The following is a 17,885-nucleotide window of genomic DNA, read 5'->3' on the forward strand; positions in this document are numbered from 1 at the left end:
CACCAGTGCTGTTGGTTGGCAGTGAGCAGAGGCTCAGGCCTCGTCAATCCTCACCTTTAACCTGAGCAGTGAGTGAAAGCAAGCAATGCTTCCCTAACCGCAAAGGAACATGCCCTGTTTCCCCAATCTTCCCAAACCATGTCCGCCACAAAACACCCTGCTGTGGACCCCCACTTCCATTCATACATGCTCAGAGCCGGTAGAAGATGGGAGCATTAAACTCCTTGTAATCTGGCAACATCTCTGTAAAATGCCCAGTAATTCTGGGCTTTATAGGACATCCTATATTCTAGGAAGTTTAACTGAAATCATTAACTCAGGCCGCAGTATCTATCTGTGGAGTTAATTGTGAAATGGTAGTGAAGCCCTAGCAAGGAATGGTTTAATATGTGCCATTTGTTGGAGAGTTTGCTGTAGTTTCCAGCAGTGTCGTAGTGGTCAGTTGTTAAGATCAAAGTCAACTCTACTGATAATCTGGGTAAAAATGAGCAGGCTAATAAAAGAGCTGCTGAAAAATGGTTGAAAGATGTTACGGGCAGGATGGGGTTGTAACCTAAAGGGAGGATGCCCATGGGCGCAGATACAGTTCTATTCTGATGGCCTTCGGAAGGAATGACACGTGTTAGGATTTTGACAGCATGCCATTGAAACCGTGTGTTGTGCAGTGGTGTGGGTGTTTGATGATCTGTCAAATTTGGATAGCTTATTGTGGGTTTGTAAAGAACATGTTAACTCTGATAAATATCTTTATGGATCATTAAAGTCTAAAAATATGCCCTAATCTGTCCACAATTTTTGTCATGGCTCAACCATGATCTTTATGGCACACCAAAATGCTTTTTTTCTAGCACAATTTATAAGTAACTTTATCTGACTCCTTGTTTCCTTATTAAAAAACCCACCTAGGATACCTATTGCTATAGGAAGATAGAGGGCAGCGTCTGCACTTGCCCCGTCCCCTCCTCTGATTGGCCATTTGTAACACCTGTATAATCTGGGCTGCCCCTGCCGATCTGAAAGGTTTGATGCAAGAGTGCAGGCATACTGATGATACCAGACACAAGTCCCAGTTTTGTATTAACTTCTGAATCAGAAGCAGCATCGGTTTGCCCTCTACCTGATGTGGACATATTGGACAGAGCAAGGGAAAACCTGCAATGACAGAAGCATGTAAAGCCGGTAAAGATAGGATGGCATCCTCAAGTTTGCTGTCCATTTATTAGGCACCCGAAAAACGTTACATAGTAGATTATCCATCTGTAGATCAAACCCTTTTGGGTGACTTGATATGTTCACTTGACTCTTTGAGAAGAGCGAACAAAGAACACTCGCTTTGTTCAACAAAAGCAAAAAGTAAGTGGAACAAAGAAGGGCCTCCGGAGCTCATACCCATTACAATCAATACCCTTTGCTGCTCCTAGTTATGCATATGATCTTGCTGGAGATAATCACTATAAAGCCTTAGTAACCCACTCTGTCAACAGGAAGATAGGTCTTTGGATGGGTGAGATGCTGGCAAGGACATAATCCGCTTGCCCTTCTCTTCCAGTGGTGCATAGGTGATTGTAATGGTCAAAACGGCTCTATCAAGTTCGATCATCAGCACACCTGAGTCCTATCCAATGTCTTCATTTGCTCAGACTTCTGAAGAGAGCCCCAGCCCTAAGTATCCAAGTCAGTGCACATTATTAAAGCACAAAAAGAAGAAAGTCCTATTCTCAAGCAAGAACTCCGTACTTAACACAACTCAAGTAAACCATCACTGTTTTCATCTACTATGGAAAGGAATTTCAAAGCTCTGGGCAGCCAGACTATTCTCATGCAGTCAACCTCACAAAGGAAAGAAAGTATTTCAAAGTGTTCAGCAATCACCACTGGCACAGGTAGGTTGCAAGAGCTTACATACCCTTCTCAGGTGACAACCATTTCTGTCCCCTAACATTCTGTGATTTGTGCCCAGCTGAGTTCATTGTCAGTCACTTCTGACTAGCTGAGTGCCAAAGCTTCTACCTAATAAAAACACAAGCCTTCTGAGAACAAACCGCTTAATTCTAATATCAAATGATAGAAGGATGGTGAAGTTGGTAAGGGACAAAGGGACACAAGAGACACCATCACTAAACATGTCCTCAGTACATGAAGATATGGTTCCTAGGATGCCTTGACTAACAAAAGACTGTCCTGGTTAAGAGACAGGCGAGGTCTAGTTGTAATCTGGACAGCTGGCTTGAAAAATGAAGACTGCACATATCGAATAAGGAGAGGAGAGAGAGATGTTATTCTGATTATCTATGGAGACAGCTATATCCCTGAATGTCTCTTGCATTTCAGAACCCAGTGCAAATTGTCTTCACCCCTGAAGTTAATCTTGGATGCATTTGGTTCCAATATGGCATAAGGCCAATTGTTGCAATCTAATTCCCTTGAAGAGACTGAGAGTTATGGCTTTGAAGACCCCTGTGTTGCTCTCTTTTGAATTGAAATGTTTTTTTCTTTGGAATTGAAACTTTACTTTTCTCTTTCATTTCCCTGTCTTTCTCGCATTCATCCCAGGACACACATTTATTTAGTTTTTCCTTATTTTTAAGAGTGCCATTTATTATTTTATGTTTTCATATTTGTATGCGGTTTGTCAGAAGCTCCAAAGGTTTCTTGAACTGAAACATGTTTAATCAAAATGAAACCAAAACCTCATCATAATCAGGGAATTCTTAAAGAATTTGAGTTGCCAGTCCTTCTTCAGTACTTGTAAAGTAGTTTCTAATAGAATCTCAGGTGCTGCATTTAATAAACTAGTAGTTACTGAGCAGATTTTATGTGGCTTTGGGCACGTTAGACATGATGCCGAAATGTGGTCTTGATTGTTGACTTCAGTATGTTCAGTTTTAATCAGAGAAATGTACCTCTTTCTTGTTATCTATGCACTGTGTTAACAAACCCATGAAGGTCAAAATTGTGTGATCAACTTACCCCAATATATTTAATGAAAGTGACAAAGCACAAAGATTCTCCAGATACAATTTCTTTAGATAAAGGCATCACATTCCACCTACTTTGTCATCAAGATATTTGCTTAAATATTAATGTTTTCAACTGTTTGAGCACCAACAAGCACACACCAAATTTTTTGTCAACTTAATTTGTACCAACCACTACAAATTTAGATTTATGTCTACTGGTCGCACGTTAATAAATTAATGCAATTTAGCATCCAGGATCCCACTACACCTTGACACCAGATTAGTCCTAAAATATGGTGTTATTAACATACATCAAAGCAGGGGTGTGCTTCAGCTTTGGAGGAAACAAATGTTCTGCTAAATAAAGATTGGATTAGTGGTGCAAGAACAGTACTGGAATAAAGCCAGAAGTCACCACGTTACACTATAGTTTACCTTACTTGTCAAGATGAACTTTGACCCAGGTTTTGGATTTGAATGATTTGACTGTTGTTAGAGCTATCTTATTGGACCAGCTTCTGCCGTAATAAGAAGTGATATAATATTATGAGTCCAACACTGGTAATAAATTAAAATACGCTTCAGGACTTGCAGTGTTTTCCTTGCATAATCTTGGAGGGTAAAAGGTACATTACCAATGCACTAAGAGTGGTGCCAGACTTGGCACTTAACCAGTTTTGAAATTTGGGAATCAGTTTGTTGAGAGTTTGTGTCGGGATAGGAATGTCTCGGGCATGGTAAATGGACAGGAACCCCTACCATGTGCTACTCACCTGCAAGTGAACCTGCTATCCTTACTTATTTTTCCCAACACCCACAAAATCCTCCATGCATGCTGAGGCTTAGCCAGAAATTGGTCCTGAGAGCCAGAGCCTGACTCTGAGGTTAAGTGGGAAGTGTCAGAAACGTACCCTTGAGTGACTCAAGACTATCATCGGTGTCTGGGAAATGTACTATGAGTGGTGGTGGCAGCATACTGTTTCTGAATGTGCAATGCCTATCGGCTCATGTAAAGTTTTGCTCATGTGTCGTGTTCACAAGCTATACTTATGTTGAGTGTGTGTCCTGTGGACATGCCTGATAGTAGGACTCCATGTTGGTTGTGAGTGTATATATGCTATAGCCAGTGGGATCAAATTTGGATTAGATTTGGTTTTGACATGGCATACGATGATGTTGATACAGCCTTCCCAGACTGTGGAAGTGCTTTGTGAGCATTTCAGAGCTAGAGCGTGTGGCCACAGACACTGAAGTGTGGAGCCAAGAAGGTAGGTCTGCCCTTAGAAATTCTACGTGACCTATTTAGCAGAGAATTTCTGATTAGTCCGTCCTGAGCTCTGCTGTTTGTGTGATGGTAGAGGAAGGGGCGTGAGTCAGCAGATTCAGTTTTTAAAAAGCGAGAAGTTTCTATGCAGGCCCTGGACCTTTTGTCTTTCCTTGACTGGTCCATTCAGGAAGGCTAATGACAGCCAGATGCAGTCCTTGACACTCATGGTGTTTGTTACATGCACTCCTGCTTGGAGCCAGCATCATCACTGTCTGGTCTGAGAGCCTTCTCCTTTAACAAATAATTGCTTGCACAGCAGAAAAAAGATGAAGTTATGAAAAGAATCACTCCAAACTGGTTCTTGAACTATAGACAATGAATCCAGATCCCTTGTCTGAAAGCTATATATAAAATTGGGACACAGTGTTTCCTACTTTGGCTCCAATGTCAAGCTACTTCACCTACCGAAGATGGGGCCACTACACTTTTACTCAAGCTGGTGTGATCCACTGCTGGGATTGCTGATAGCCAGCCTTCCAGAGGCAAGTGAAAATCACTGGAAAGTTGCACACCTTGCTTGATAAGTTATGGGTTCTCCGGGGACCTGAGAGCCTGTCTGTCTGCTAAAGGGGGGGGGGGGAGATGAGCTCTGTGACCTGCAGAAGCTGTCTGCTAGAGGAGCAAAAGCCCAGCCACTAAGTCTGATAAAAGAGTAGCCCGGAAGAAGCAGAGAGTAGATCTGAAGCCGGCCTGCATAAACCAAAGGGTCTCCTGACCTCCTTGCACATCTAAAGACCAAGTTTGTTAATGACGATTCACCCAGTCTCCCACTACTGTGACTGCTACAGTGGAGGACCTCCGCTGTGCCCAAGGACCTCACCCTTGTGCCTGAATAAAAAAGAAAGGATTCTGCACTGCAGGTGCTTGAGCCAAGTGCCCAGAGGACCTTTGCGGAGCTGCTGCAGCCTTCATCAGCTGACACAGGAGGATTTGGGGTCACAGATCGTGAATTTTTTCTAAGCAGATATATTTGTGTGACTTTGAGAGATAACTTCAGCCCGCATACTAAAGCTGCCTAGTGAAATCTTAGGAACTGACCTACGGTTCTCAGATGTCAGGATAGCTGCTCCACAGTTTCCATAGTTTGCACATGAGCTTAATTTAAGACTTTATGTTTCTGTGTGTGGTGAACATTGATGTGTGTATCCCAGTAGTGCGTCTTTGTTTCTATGTATCATATTACCTTTTGATGAGATGAAGGGTTTTTGTTCTTTAAAAAAAAATCTCCACCTCTCGCAATTCCTCCCTTCCATGCCTTGGACTGCTCGGCCTCGCTACCCAAAAAGTCAAGTGCATTTGGGGTGGTGTTGGCTCATTTTGCAACTCTACAGTTGGAAGGACCCTAGAACACCAGTGATTAATAGACCTATCCGCCATGGCTGAGACCCAGTAATCCTGGCTTGCCTTCTGTCCTTGGAAACCGGTTCTGAGAGTTGCCAAAACCTAGCAGTTCTATGCAAATTAATTTGAGGGAAGGCGTTGTTGGATCTAGCATGGCCAAGAATCTATCAGCACTAGGGCTCTCTTTGTCCCATTTATGTACACTGGAACAAGCCTTTACCCAATTCATGGACTTTACAAATTTGCTTTCATAAAATTGTAAAATGCCATAGCCACAAAACGGACTTAATTACATGTATGTACGGGTTACTAATTCCTAGTGGATTAGAAGGCTTTACATTGTGCAAAACAACCAGCAAAATGCTGGTTAAACCTGATGGATTTGCAGCTGGGGAGCACTTCCATAACTATAGTGGAAATGTTCCACCAACATTTTAATATTAATTGTACACCTTGCTTTAGGGTGCTAAGTTAAAGTCGTACCCTGTCTTCTATGTTTCCAGAAGAGATTAAACTTCTTTCCCTGCTCGACTTTCAACCCCAGTTCTCATTGAATAATGGTACTAAATTTCAATTTATTTTTGGCAAAAAAGTGGGAAGTCTCTTCTGTTTTCTTTTTAAGAGTTGTTTTCACTGAAGCAGTTCGATGGGAACGTTTTTTTAGCTAGTCCTTCTTGTATAACGCTTTACCTGCCGGCTTGCATATGATAGCAGTGGCAGCTGGATTGTAATCAGGGGGGTGAGGCGGGGTGGGGAGGAGGGAGTGGAGGCCCAAAAAAAAAATTATAACGTTTTTGAAAATCACTTACCTCCGCAGCGTGACGTCCTCCTCCCTTGAGTTTCTTCCAGGAACCTCCTGATGCAGGAAACTGCTCTAACCAATCCGGGTGCTGCTTTCACATCATGAAAGCAGCACCAGGATTGGATAGAGCAGGCTCTCCCAGTGCTCCTGAGAGCACTGGAGGCCTGTGCTTTCTCTAACCCCCTGTCTAAGACCGCTAGTTTAGAGAATTTTAAAATGCGCATGTCTGGTTGGCCGCTGACAAATAAAACTGTAATAAAAAATGTTATTACCGTTTCATTTTTCAACTCTGGCTTTTGGGGAGACGTTCCTCTGCTCAAATGGAGGAGCCACCCCTATATGATAGTCATCACAGAAGAGGAGTTACCACCATGCTTACTTTTGGTCCTTCTTGTTACAAAGTGACTTGATCTGTAAAGAGCTACAATAGATGTGCTCTCATGTTGTCCTCTTACAAAGTTATGCCGTAGTTTCCCATCGCTGGAGTTCTTAGGTTATCAGGAACAACATTAACCAGCTGTCATTATATTTCAAAGAATTAATATTGCCTTCTGCACCAAATACAAGGGGGCCTGTATAGTGTCGAGAGGATTCATTTCAGTAGTTGAACCCAAATAAAGACCTATCATCTGTGGAGCCATACTGAAGAATCTGAATAGAGAATACTTGATGTTAAAGTACATGCTGCCATACTTTCTCTTTTATTAGGGATGAGGAGAGAGTTAAGAGGACTATGAGTAATAGAGTGCAAAGCTTTAGTCCTGTGTCCTGCACCAGAAAAGTAGTAGAACTACATCATTCTTTTCTGATGAAGTCTTTTCCCTTCTGTGTCTGTTTATCTTAAGGCCTTTAAAGAACCAATCAGTCACCCAGATCACACCATTACCCTCTATCTCTGAGCCTTTAAATATTGAATATTCTTACATCTACAAGACCCCTTTCATTAGAAAATTGCTTTTTGCTCCAGGATCCCTTATCCCTAATTCAGAAGAACACCCAGAATAGCAAATTATACACAAAAAAAAAACATTTTCCTCGTCCCAAAGGTCCACGTTTCTGATTGTAAAAGCAATTTCCTGAAGATCTTTCCTCATTTTACGCTCTGCGAAATGTGTCTGCTTTTTGTATTTGCTTCAAAAGTGTCCTTTTAAGAATATTTAATTTTTCTGCTTGTTTGTGTTTTTCATTGACAGTTTTAAGAATTTTGATGTGGAAGACTCTCACAGGTGTGATGTGGACTGGCTTATGATTGGCCCATCCTCCAGGAGAGAAGAGTACAAAGTGTGTGGGCCATCCATCCCGCCTGCCTTCATCTCCTCAAGGGATCACACCTGGATTTTCTTTCATTCAGATGCATTAAGTTCAGGCCAATCTCAGGGATTTCGCTTATCATATATACGAGGTACTTGATAACATCTTCATGTTGCCTTCATTTTGTTGTGATAAATTTTACCGTATTTGATGTTGAGTTCTTGCCTGAATTGCCATGCGTGCTAGGACTCCTATAGATAGGCTAAACGTTGTTTATAACTCAGCCGCATTTTTAAAAACCTGGGGCCTGACTTAGTTTGGCAGATGGCCTAGTTGATCGCAAAGGTGACGGATATTCTGTCCACCGTATTACAAGGGCAATACAGCATGTTTGTGACTGTTTATCCCATTCGCCAACCTCTGAATCAGGCCCATAGGATGTCTTCCATTACATCATACAGCACATCAAGAGGTGTCGACCTATAAGTGGATTGTCTTGCCATGAGGCTTCTGCAGACCATTACGCTGCATTTCTGCAAGCTATGCCAGAGCGAAATTTAAATTGACGGCATCATTTTGAGTTATGCTTGTTAAGAGGAATTCCTAAAATTATACTGCAATGCCATGTTGCGTAATTACACCGTGTTCAAGCAAAATGATAGCGTGTGGAAAATGCGAACAACCCAAATGTGAGCAGCTGTTTTCCGCTCCACTTGTGTTTTTTGACACTATCGTGTTAACACAGAATGCACCCTAACTTCCAAAATGGACGCAAGAATGAATTTTGCTTGACATATGGCGCTAAATGTCAGATTGGCACTTTTTGCACCATTTTCACAGATTTCACATAACAAAGCAAGGGAACACAATGTTACCTCACAAACCTGCCTATAGTTAACAAAATATCTCGTATAACACCTGCCCCTTTGTTCAGCCCGCTCCCTCTCTATTCCAAACAAAATCCACCAAACTAGAATCCTGGCACAGTCAGTGCTATAAAAAATATAGGAAGCAGCAGATGGAAGGCACAGTCAGCAACTACGGAAGGAACATACATATGTGGGGGCTGCACAGTCATCATAATTGAGGGGGGGGGAAACATTCTCATTATTATTAATTATCTTTAAAAATGTGCATCCTGGGGTATCTCTGTATTTTCCATATCTTTTCTTCCTTTTGCTCCTCACCCCTTTCGTAATCTATTACTCACCTTTTGTAAGTAATTTTTCCCCCCAATCGCTACTCTGCTTACTATTGCGTGATTTTCTTATTTTTTCATGATTATTAGTGTTAGTTTAAAAAAAAAATGCAATCTTCTTTCTCACTTTCTCACAATCTTCCAATAGAAGAGAAAATGCAAATAAAATTGTTTTCTGTCTCCGCTTTCATACACTCATCTACTGTACATTTCTTCTAAAAGAAGGAAAAGCGCGAATGATTCAACAGAAGCAGTCTGGCAACGTTGAAAAACAGAAGCCAAAAGTGCAAGTCATGCTCTTTCATTTCTTCTCTGTTTCCATAGCTCAATCTCTTGTTTTCTTTTTCGTTGCTCCTTTCCCCAAACCTTCTGTGTTCCTCTCTTATCGTTTTACAGTCCTATTCATTTATCGCTTCCCTTCGATGTTGCCTCTGCCTTGCTCCCGGATTTGCCTTCGCTTGTGATCCACTCTTGGATAGTGGTCTTCTCCCATTTCTTTTGCTGCTGTTCTACCTGTGACCATTTTTGCTGTTAGTTGAACAAGATTTTTTTTCCTGCTTTTTGTATGCTTTTTGCACATGATGCTCTATCCAAGGACATCTGCTGGACATAAACTTAAGTAACCGTTGACGTTTCAACCCTGACGTATGTGTGAATGAAAGTGCGTCAAAGCAGATCTTCCGCAGGACTAAAAACAGCAGAGGACAGCCAAGGCCAGGGGATGGTATATGTTCACACTCGTCAAGAATGCATTAATGGTGGATGGCTTGTGTCCAAAAAACATACACCAGGTCTCCTAACATGAAATCCTGCGATGGTTGTCTCATTAAAGGTACAAATCGCAAGGGCGGTTGTACAAAGCTTACCACACCATTAATCAAAGCAAAGTCCACCTTCCAGGTTGGAATCTTGTCTGAAGTATCAGCGACAAGACACATATGATTAGCCACTCTCTGGTAGGGTCTTCCGTGTGAAAACAGAGTCAAGGCAGATGTACTTGGCCACTCTGGTAGGATTCTCCTTGTGAAAAGCACAATGAATGTGCAGCCTTCTCAGCGCGCAGCACGGCCCAAGAAAAATATGAACTATAAAGGGGTTGTTGAAAATATGTGAAAAAACGTTATTGAACCGATCTTTATCAATTTCCACTTTCATGTATATATTTGTATGTCTTGTACACTTTACGTATAAAATCACATTGTCACACATATCACTGTGCTCACCTCAATCACCTCTATTTATATGTTATTCATGTGTTGATGGTAATAAAAAGTGACAGCCATATATGAATTAGTAAATATTATGTTTTGAAACTGTGGTAAATAAAATTCATTACCGGGACTTAATTTGATACGGAAACATAATAAAATAGCTCAGTAAAATGAGAGGCAGAATCCGTGGTATCAGAGGTTCGGAATGGGCTTTATTCCAATGATCGATTATAATCGGTTGCTCCAAGTTCCATCACCACGGAGGTTCAGGAAGTGAAGTACATACTTTATTGACAAGAAATGACTTTTATAGTACATACATTACAATGAAGCGAATGCAGTAGGCGTAACAATTGATAAGGAAAATGACGATTCATATGCGTAACCGAAAATGGGTGTAATAAGGAGTAAAAAGGAACATAATTGGTTATGATGTCATATATAGGTGGATCTATAAGATAATACTTGGCATAGATGCGCGCGCAGCAGCATGACGTGTGATTGACGTGCAACTAGGGGGTGAAGGGGACTTGACGTTTAGCTCTACATGTGGAGACGAAAAGTCTGGGGGGTCAAGTCAACCTAATCCCAAATCATATCTAACATCCTATGTTTAAAGAACTATGTTATCCACAAAAGAAGGACTCTCGGACAGAATCTATTCTATACTGACCGTGCGTGCGTGTACAAGCGTCTAAGTGTCTACACTAAATGCGAGGGGGTAGGAATATTCCATGGTAACAGGACTATGAATTACTTGCATAAAGACAGAGAAGCCGAGCCATTGCTCGGTAGCTGGAAGGAATGTTTACTTAAACTACTAGACAGGAATGCATCGGCTGAGGGGCGAAGCAGATAACTCGAAGGTGAAATACAGTTCTTGGCAGAGAATAGGCCGATGTCAGGCTTCGTGAGCCGCGCAGAGAATGAGACAAAGTTCATGGTCACAGATGCAGGCTCAGACTGGAGTTTTCAGAGGCAGAAGGCAAGAAGAGTTTGATGACAGAATCAGGGCCTACTTGCCTGGACTGTAAAATGGCATAAGTGAACCATATAAAGCCGGTGGCCTTTCATACTTAGGAATGGAATATCCGGCCTATTCATGGCGGATCTGACAGAGGACATGTTGACGGTGGACGCACATGTGTTTGCGTCTTCATAACTGGAACTGGAGGGAACATACATGTACTTGTAACATGCACATGGAACCGTCGGGGTCCAAGATAGGGGACATAACTGACCAGAAAAATCCATATTTCCACATTCCCTCCTTGTCCCCTACTTGCCCGTTAAGAGATATCAATCTTCATCAATCCATTGATCTGTTCATATAACATCATTTGTTCTTCTTTCTTCTTACGTGACGAATGAATTCTTGGTGGTGGAATACACGATGTGGCACACAGACCACAGATCGCTGGTCCACATTGTAGACATAGACAGCAACTGAATAGTATGAGAAGGCCAATACCTAGGAAGGATAGAACTCTCCATCCCCAGGCTGATATCACACTCCAAAACCAACCGGACCAAGTCCAAGTGCCTGGGTTCTGGTGTATCTGGCTTACAATCTTATGAAGGCGAGTTATAGCTTTATATACAGATGGCGAATTTTCTGGTATGAATACGCAGCAGCTTGATCCGATGACCCTACAAGCTCCGCCCCTATCAGCCAGGATGACGTCAAGGACAAGACGATTTTGAAGCACAACAATCCGCATAGCAGACTGCTCTTCTGTTAAATTGCCTAAGGCGGAAATAGTTTCATTCACTACCGCTTCAAGGGTTCTAGTTAATCTACGTATCAGCTTACTATTAGTAACAGTACCTATATAGGGAAAGATGCCTTTATTGAAATCTGTGTATTTTTCCCATGCTGTTTCAGTGTAATCGACAATTGGGAGATCTCTCCGCTCTCTGTTGTGTACTAAATGAATATTTCTATAATAATCAGGAGGAGCTAGGAAAACAGGTGGCAAAAGGAATGCAATGTAGCAGGTACCATCCCAATCTAGAGGTAGACGCATATATGCAGTCTGACCACATCTAAAGTAGGAGTGGCGATAAGCTCTAAATGAAGATTTGCCTTGATCACTGAATTCTACTGTAGTAGTGCATTTACTATGGCCCATATGTATGGAACCAACTTTTCTTACACACAATTCACCTTTCGCTGGGAATACTGACATGGTTGGTAAAACTAGTTCAACTTCGGATTCGACATTTAGAACCATGAGATTAGGAGTAAAGTTACCTAATCCATATACTTCATTTTCTAGATCAGTTCCTGTTCCTTTGGGGCGACCCTCCTTGTCAGGGTAACAGACTTTGAATAAAACTAGGTTCAGATTTCCCCATACCCACTGGTCTTGGTAAACGGCTGTATCTGAGTCTATGGAATTCATTAAGCTGAACCATGCTCCACAGGAGCCATTATGTGTAAACGGATGTGGAAAGAAAGGCAGGACTCCTTCATAATTCTGATAGGGAGGGAGTCGGCCACACACCCAACAATTAGTTGCATTACTAGTCTGATGGGAATGATGTAACATACTAATGAAAGTGTTATTGCGCAGCGCAAGTCTATAAGACAATTCATGCGGGGGTAAGTCACTAAAAGAATGTTCAGCAGTAACATTGTAAACGTTTCTGGCAATAGGGTAATATATGTGCAACAATATACTTGCAGTAATTATTAAAAGACTTAAGAAAAACAAGATTAATAATGTCACTATGCAATGGCTACGCAGTGATTTACAATACGCCTGTCGTTTCATCATTTTTCGCGACTGTCCATGATTCAGGTCTAGGGGATACATGTCGGAGACAGATTCAACCGCTTCACCTAGGAGAGGACTTAAACAATCAAATCGTCCGACGGTCTAGGCCTTAATTTTAGTTTATATAGTTCTTTACTGTCGGCCTCAGCCAGAGGTAGTTTTGAGTCAATTGGTGAGGACACACGAGGTGGGCTGTTTACATCTGAAGGAAGTCCATGAAATTTCTTGATATGACTTGAATGAATCCATCCTTTCCTGCCCTCGATCTTTACGGCTGTCCTTGTGGTCAGCAAGACCAACTTGGGTGTCTTCCACCTGGGCTCCAGCTGAGTCTTTCGGTCGAAATTCCTCACAAGGACGAGGTCCCCCGGAATTACGTCATGGGGTTTCACCTCAGTGTTGTCGGGAAAGGCTGCAGCTACCTGTGAACGACAAGATTGTAGTGCAGACATCAAGGAAGCCAAGTAATCTGTCAGCATATTACAGTCAATATCAGTTATTTTGCGTGGTATAGGCGTCCCCCACATATTTGGTGGTCTGCCGAAGATCACCTCATACGGGGATAGCCCTGTTCGAGAGTGTGCTACCATTCTCATGTAGAAGAGTGCAACTGGTAACGCTACTACCCAGCCGACACCTTTCTCTCTGCATATTTTGGACAATCTTATTTTCAGTATCTGATTATGTCTTTCTACGAGACCTGCTGCTTCGGGGTGTCGGACACAGTGAAATTTCCACTGATAACCTAACAAAAGTGAAACATGTTTCATTAATTCGGATGAGAACGGCTGGCCGTTATCTGAGTGAACAACACGTGGTAAACCGTATCGTGGGAAGAATTCTCGAACCAACTGTTTGGCAGTAGTCGGGGCAGTGTAATCTGAAACCGGGTATGCCTCCGTCCAACGGGAAAGAGCACAAACAACTACGAGAACATATTTGAATCCTCGACATCGTTCCATCTGGATATAATCCATCTGGAGGACTTCAAAAGGGTGATCAGGAGGATGAAATCCACCTTGTTCTACGGGAACACTTTTTCCTGGGTTGAACTGGCAACAGATCATACAGGTACGGACCTTTTGTTTGGCTGCTGCTCGTAAATGTTTATTGAACCAAATGTGTTGAATGCTGTCTAGCATAGCTTTTTCTCCTAGATGTGCTGGACTATGTATAGTGTTAACTATAACTTGGACCATTGAATCAGGAAGGAACCACACAGACTTTTCCTTCATCATCCATCCTTGGTCCGTTTGGATCCCTCCTAATTCGGTCCATTTCTTTATTTCATCTGGCGTAGCATGTGTCTGTATGTCAATTACGTCAAGGGTAGGATCTTTAACTGTCATACAATGTGTCGGCATCGGGACTATTGTCTTTGTCATGTCGGATGTTTGGGTTTGAGCAGTCTGTTTAGCTGTTCTGTCGGCTAGATCATTGCCTTGAGAAATGATATCAGTAACCTTCGTATGAGCCTTACATTTCATAATTGATATTGCAGTAGGTAGATGTATTGCATCTAATAAGGCATGAATGAGGGGTCCGTGCTGAATGTGGGCACCGTGGGAAGTTAAATAACCTCTCTCTCGCCATAGCACGCCGAAGTCATGTACAACTCCGAATGCATAACGTGAATCAGTGTATATGTTGGCTTTTTTATTTGTGGCTTGAATACAGGCTTGTGTCAGAGCGATGAGCTCTGCGGCTTGAGCTGACAAAGTATTTATACGATTAGTTTCAATGACTTCAGTATCTGTTGTGACTGCGTAAGCAGCCACCAACTCTCCTGTATTTGTTCTCATACATGAACCATCTACATACAATGTCAGGTCTGGGTCTGACAATGGGACATCGGTTAAGTCTTGTCTAGGTTTCGTCGTTATTGTAATAACTTCAATACAGTCATGGGCTAGTGGATCTGTTCCGGTTACTGGCAAAAGTGTGGCAGGATTCAATGTGTTACAGCGTCTGATTTCTATGTGTGGCTGAAACAATGTAAGTTCGTACCCTGTAAGTCGCGCTATAGTCAAGTGTTGTGTTTGCGTTCTATTTACAAGAACCTCTACTGCATGTGGTACTTGAACTGTCAATGGATGTCCTAACACTATGGCATCGCTTTGTCTGATTGCTAAAGCTGTCGCTGCCACTGATTTCAGGCACGCAGGCAAAGCCTGAGCTACGGGATCTAATGTACTAGAAAAGTAAGCACATGGTTTGTGTGCTCCTGCTTGTTCCTGTGTGAGTACTGACAAGGCAGTACCTTCGCGTTCTGTAACAAAAAGTGTAAACTGTTTTCTGTAACATGGCGTTGCTAAAACAGGTGCTTGACATAAAGCTTTCTTTAGGCTTTCAAAAGCTTGTGTATGTTCCTGAGTCCAAGGGAGGACAGTCGATGTGGCTGCCTCCTGTGTTGTCAACTGAATGAGCGATTTTGCTAGAAATGCATATTGAGGGATCCACTGTCTACAGTATGAAGTGAGGCCTATGAAAGCCCGTACTTCCTTTTGTGTCTTAGGTATTGGCATGTTAGCTATTAACTGAATGCGGTCGGGTGTAAGCTGCCTTCCCTCCTTGGACAGCGAGTGTCCAAGATAAATAACTCGCTGGACACAGAATTGCAGCTTAGAAGGGGACACCTTGTGTCCCTTTTCAGCTAGAAATTGTAAAACTGTCAGTGATGCTTTCTCACATTCGGGTTCGCTTCTAGCGGTGATCAACAGATAATCGACATATTGAAGCAAGGCAGTGTTAACTGGCATGTGGATGCTGTCGAGTTCTCGTTTCAGTGCTTGGCTATAGATGCTGGGGCTTTCTGTAAATCCTTGAGGTGCGCGTGAGAATTTAAAGCTACGCCCATTTAAACTAAATCCGAACAAATATTGGCTTTCCGGATCTATTGGGACGCTGAAAAAGGCATTCTTGAGATCGATTACAGTAAAGAATGTCGCTTCGGAATCAATCGCTGTCAGTAATGATGAGATATCTGGGACCACAGGAAATTGTGGCACAATGCATTTGTTTAATTCGCGCAGATCAATAACCAATCGATATACTGGCGGGGCCTTTGGATCTGTTCGTTTAAGAATCGGAATTATTGGTGAATTACATATGTTGGAGTCGGTTTCTACAACTACTCCTTGGGCAATGAGCTCGTCAATGATTTGCAGCAAAGCCACTACAGCATCTGGTGGTAACTTGTATTGTCGCATTCGTGGTAGTACCACTCCTGCCTTTAATGTGACTCGATATGGTGTAATATTCATGCAACCAACATCAGTAGGGCCTTGTGCCCATAGATGTGTAGGTAAAGTCTGCAGTCGGGGATCCACGTCTCTAGATACATAGTGACCTTTAAAATCACGTAAAAACAACCTTACTCCTTCCGGAGAACAACATATTATGGCTCCTAGAGCTTTCAGTGTTTTTATTCCTAACAGATTTTCTGGACATGATTTAGTAAGCAATAAATCTGTAGTTCGGGTCAAAGGTCCTATCGTAAGTGGGAGAGGCTGTGACACTTCATTAACAATAGGTTTTCCTGAAAAACCAAGGGAAATATTCTGAGAGCCTGAGAGGGGTGCCCCTGGAACTTCACTACGTTTTATGGTCGTTCGACTTGCCCCTGTATCGAGTAAAAATTTTCTGTCTTGGCCTAATAATTCACTATGTACATAAGGTCCTTCTTGATCTACAGGGACCTCGATAAGGGGTAAGTCAACTTCCCTCTCTAGGCTTGTTCATGCGTATCGTTGATAATCAGGATAGTCGTACTGTGCGGTCTGGTACAGTTGTCGTGTCGTGGTTTGTGTGGCAGCAACAGGCAGCGCTGGTGCAGCTGGCACAAACTGTATAGACTGTTGTGGAGCTGGCATGGACTGTGCATGCTGCGGAGCTCCTTGTTCATTCTGATCCTGTCTAGGTGGCCGTGGTCTTTCTTTTGTATTACCTATGGCGATATTATGTTTCAAAACTGGACAATCGTGTACGTAATGACCTGGCTTTTTACAATAATTGCATGTCCCTTTTACAGGTCCTGCTGAATCACCGGAATGTGTCATACCCTTTTTATGTCCTTCAGCTGGAACTGTCTGAGAAACTAACATTTTCATTTTCGTGTCTTTCATGCGTCTGTGTTCATGTTCTTGTTCCTCTCTAATTCTATTGTGATGGTACTGTAACATTTGTAACATTTGTGATGGAGTGTTACCTTGCCAGGTACTCTCGAATTTTAATACTCTATTCTTTACTTGGGGCAGGGCATTTTCTACTAATTTTGTTACGAACAGATGTGGGTATGATTCGCTACTCGCTTTTATGCCACTATTTATACCAAAACATTTTTCAAATCGGGCATAGTAATCACTAGTGTCTTCATCTTGCTTCTGTTTACAGGCTGAAATTGTACCCCAATCTTCCTTTTTCGTAGTTAATAAACGTGGCAGTACCTGTACTAATAAACCTGGTAGTGCTTTAGTTTTATCCCCAAGTCCTGCTCCTGCAGTTCGGGCCTTTTCTTCTGTTTCTAATACTGACCATTCTATCTTTTGGTCTCCTACCTCCCACTCTTTTTCCCTGAGTTTCTCATAAATGCCAGCAGGCATCAATACCTTTAATATTGTCATAATGTCGGGATAGGTATACTCTCCCATGAGTAACCTGTCTTTAATTTCTCGGTGAAAACCCGCTGGATCTTTGTCATGACTGGGTACCACTTTCTTCATTTCTAACAATTCTATTTTTGATATGGGCGTATATACAAATACGCGCTTAAACTCGTTGTCCTCGCCCTTTATTGGGTGCACTTCTCGTAAGGGATTCTGTCTATCCATGTAATACGTGGTTCTTTCCTTGATGGGCAGTGAAACATGTTCTGAACATACAAAAAGAATGTATTGCTTTCTTGATTCTAGTATTTCTTTAATTAATTTAGTACCTGAACCTTTCCATCTATTCATAAGCAATTCAGTCAATATGTCAGGTAAGGGACCAGGGTCCGAATGCTGACTCTGATATAG

General features: G+C 42.2%; 1 protein-coding gene across 2 annotated transcripts in view; it reads left to right on the forward strand.

Annotated features, from left to right (window-relative positions):
- The window catches only part of LRP3 (LDL receptor related protein 3), a 113,205-nt gene that overhangs the window by 49,938 nt on the left and 45,382 nt on the right, over positions 1 to 17,885 (forward strand). For both annotated transcript variants that reach the window (XM_085639511.1, XM_085639512.1), the window contains exon 4: positions 7,624 to 7,832. In XM_085639511.1, coding sequence (XP_085495637.1) covers positions 7,624 to 7,832 — 209 coding nt within the window. The remainder of the gene's footprint in view (positions 1 to 7,623; positions 7,833 to 17,885) is intronic.

This window comes from Triturus cristatus, chromosome 12 (genome assembly GCF_964204655.1).
Source record: "Triturus cristatus chromosome 12, aTriCri1.1, whole genome shotgun sequence".
NCBI lineage: Eukaryota > Metazoa > Chordata > Amphibia > Caudata > Salamandridae > Triturus > Triturus cristatus.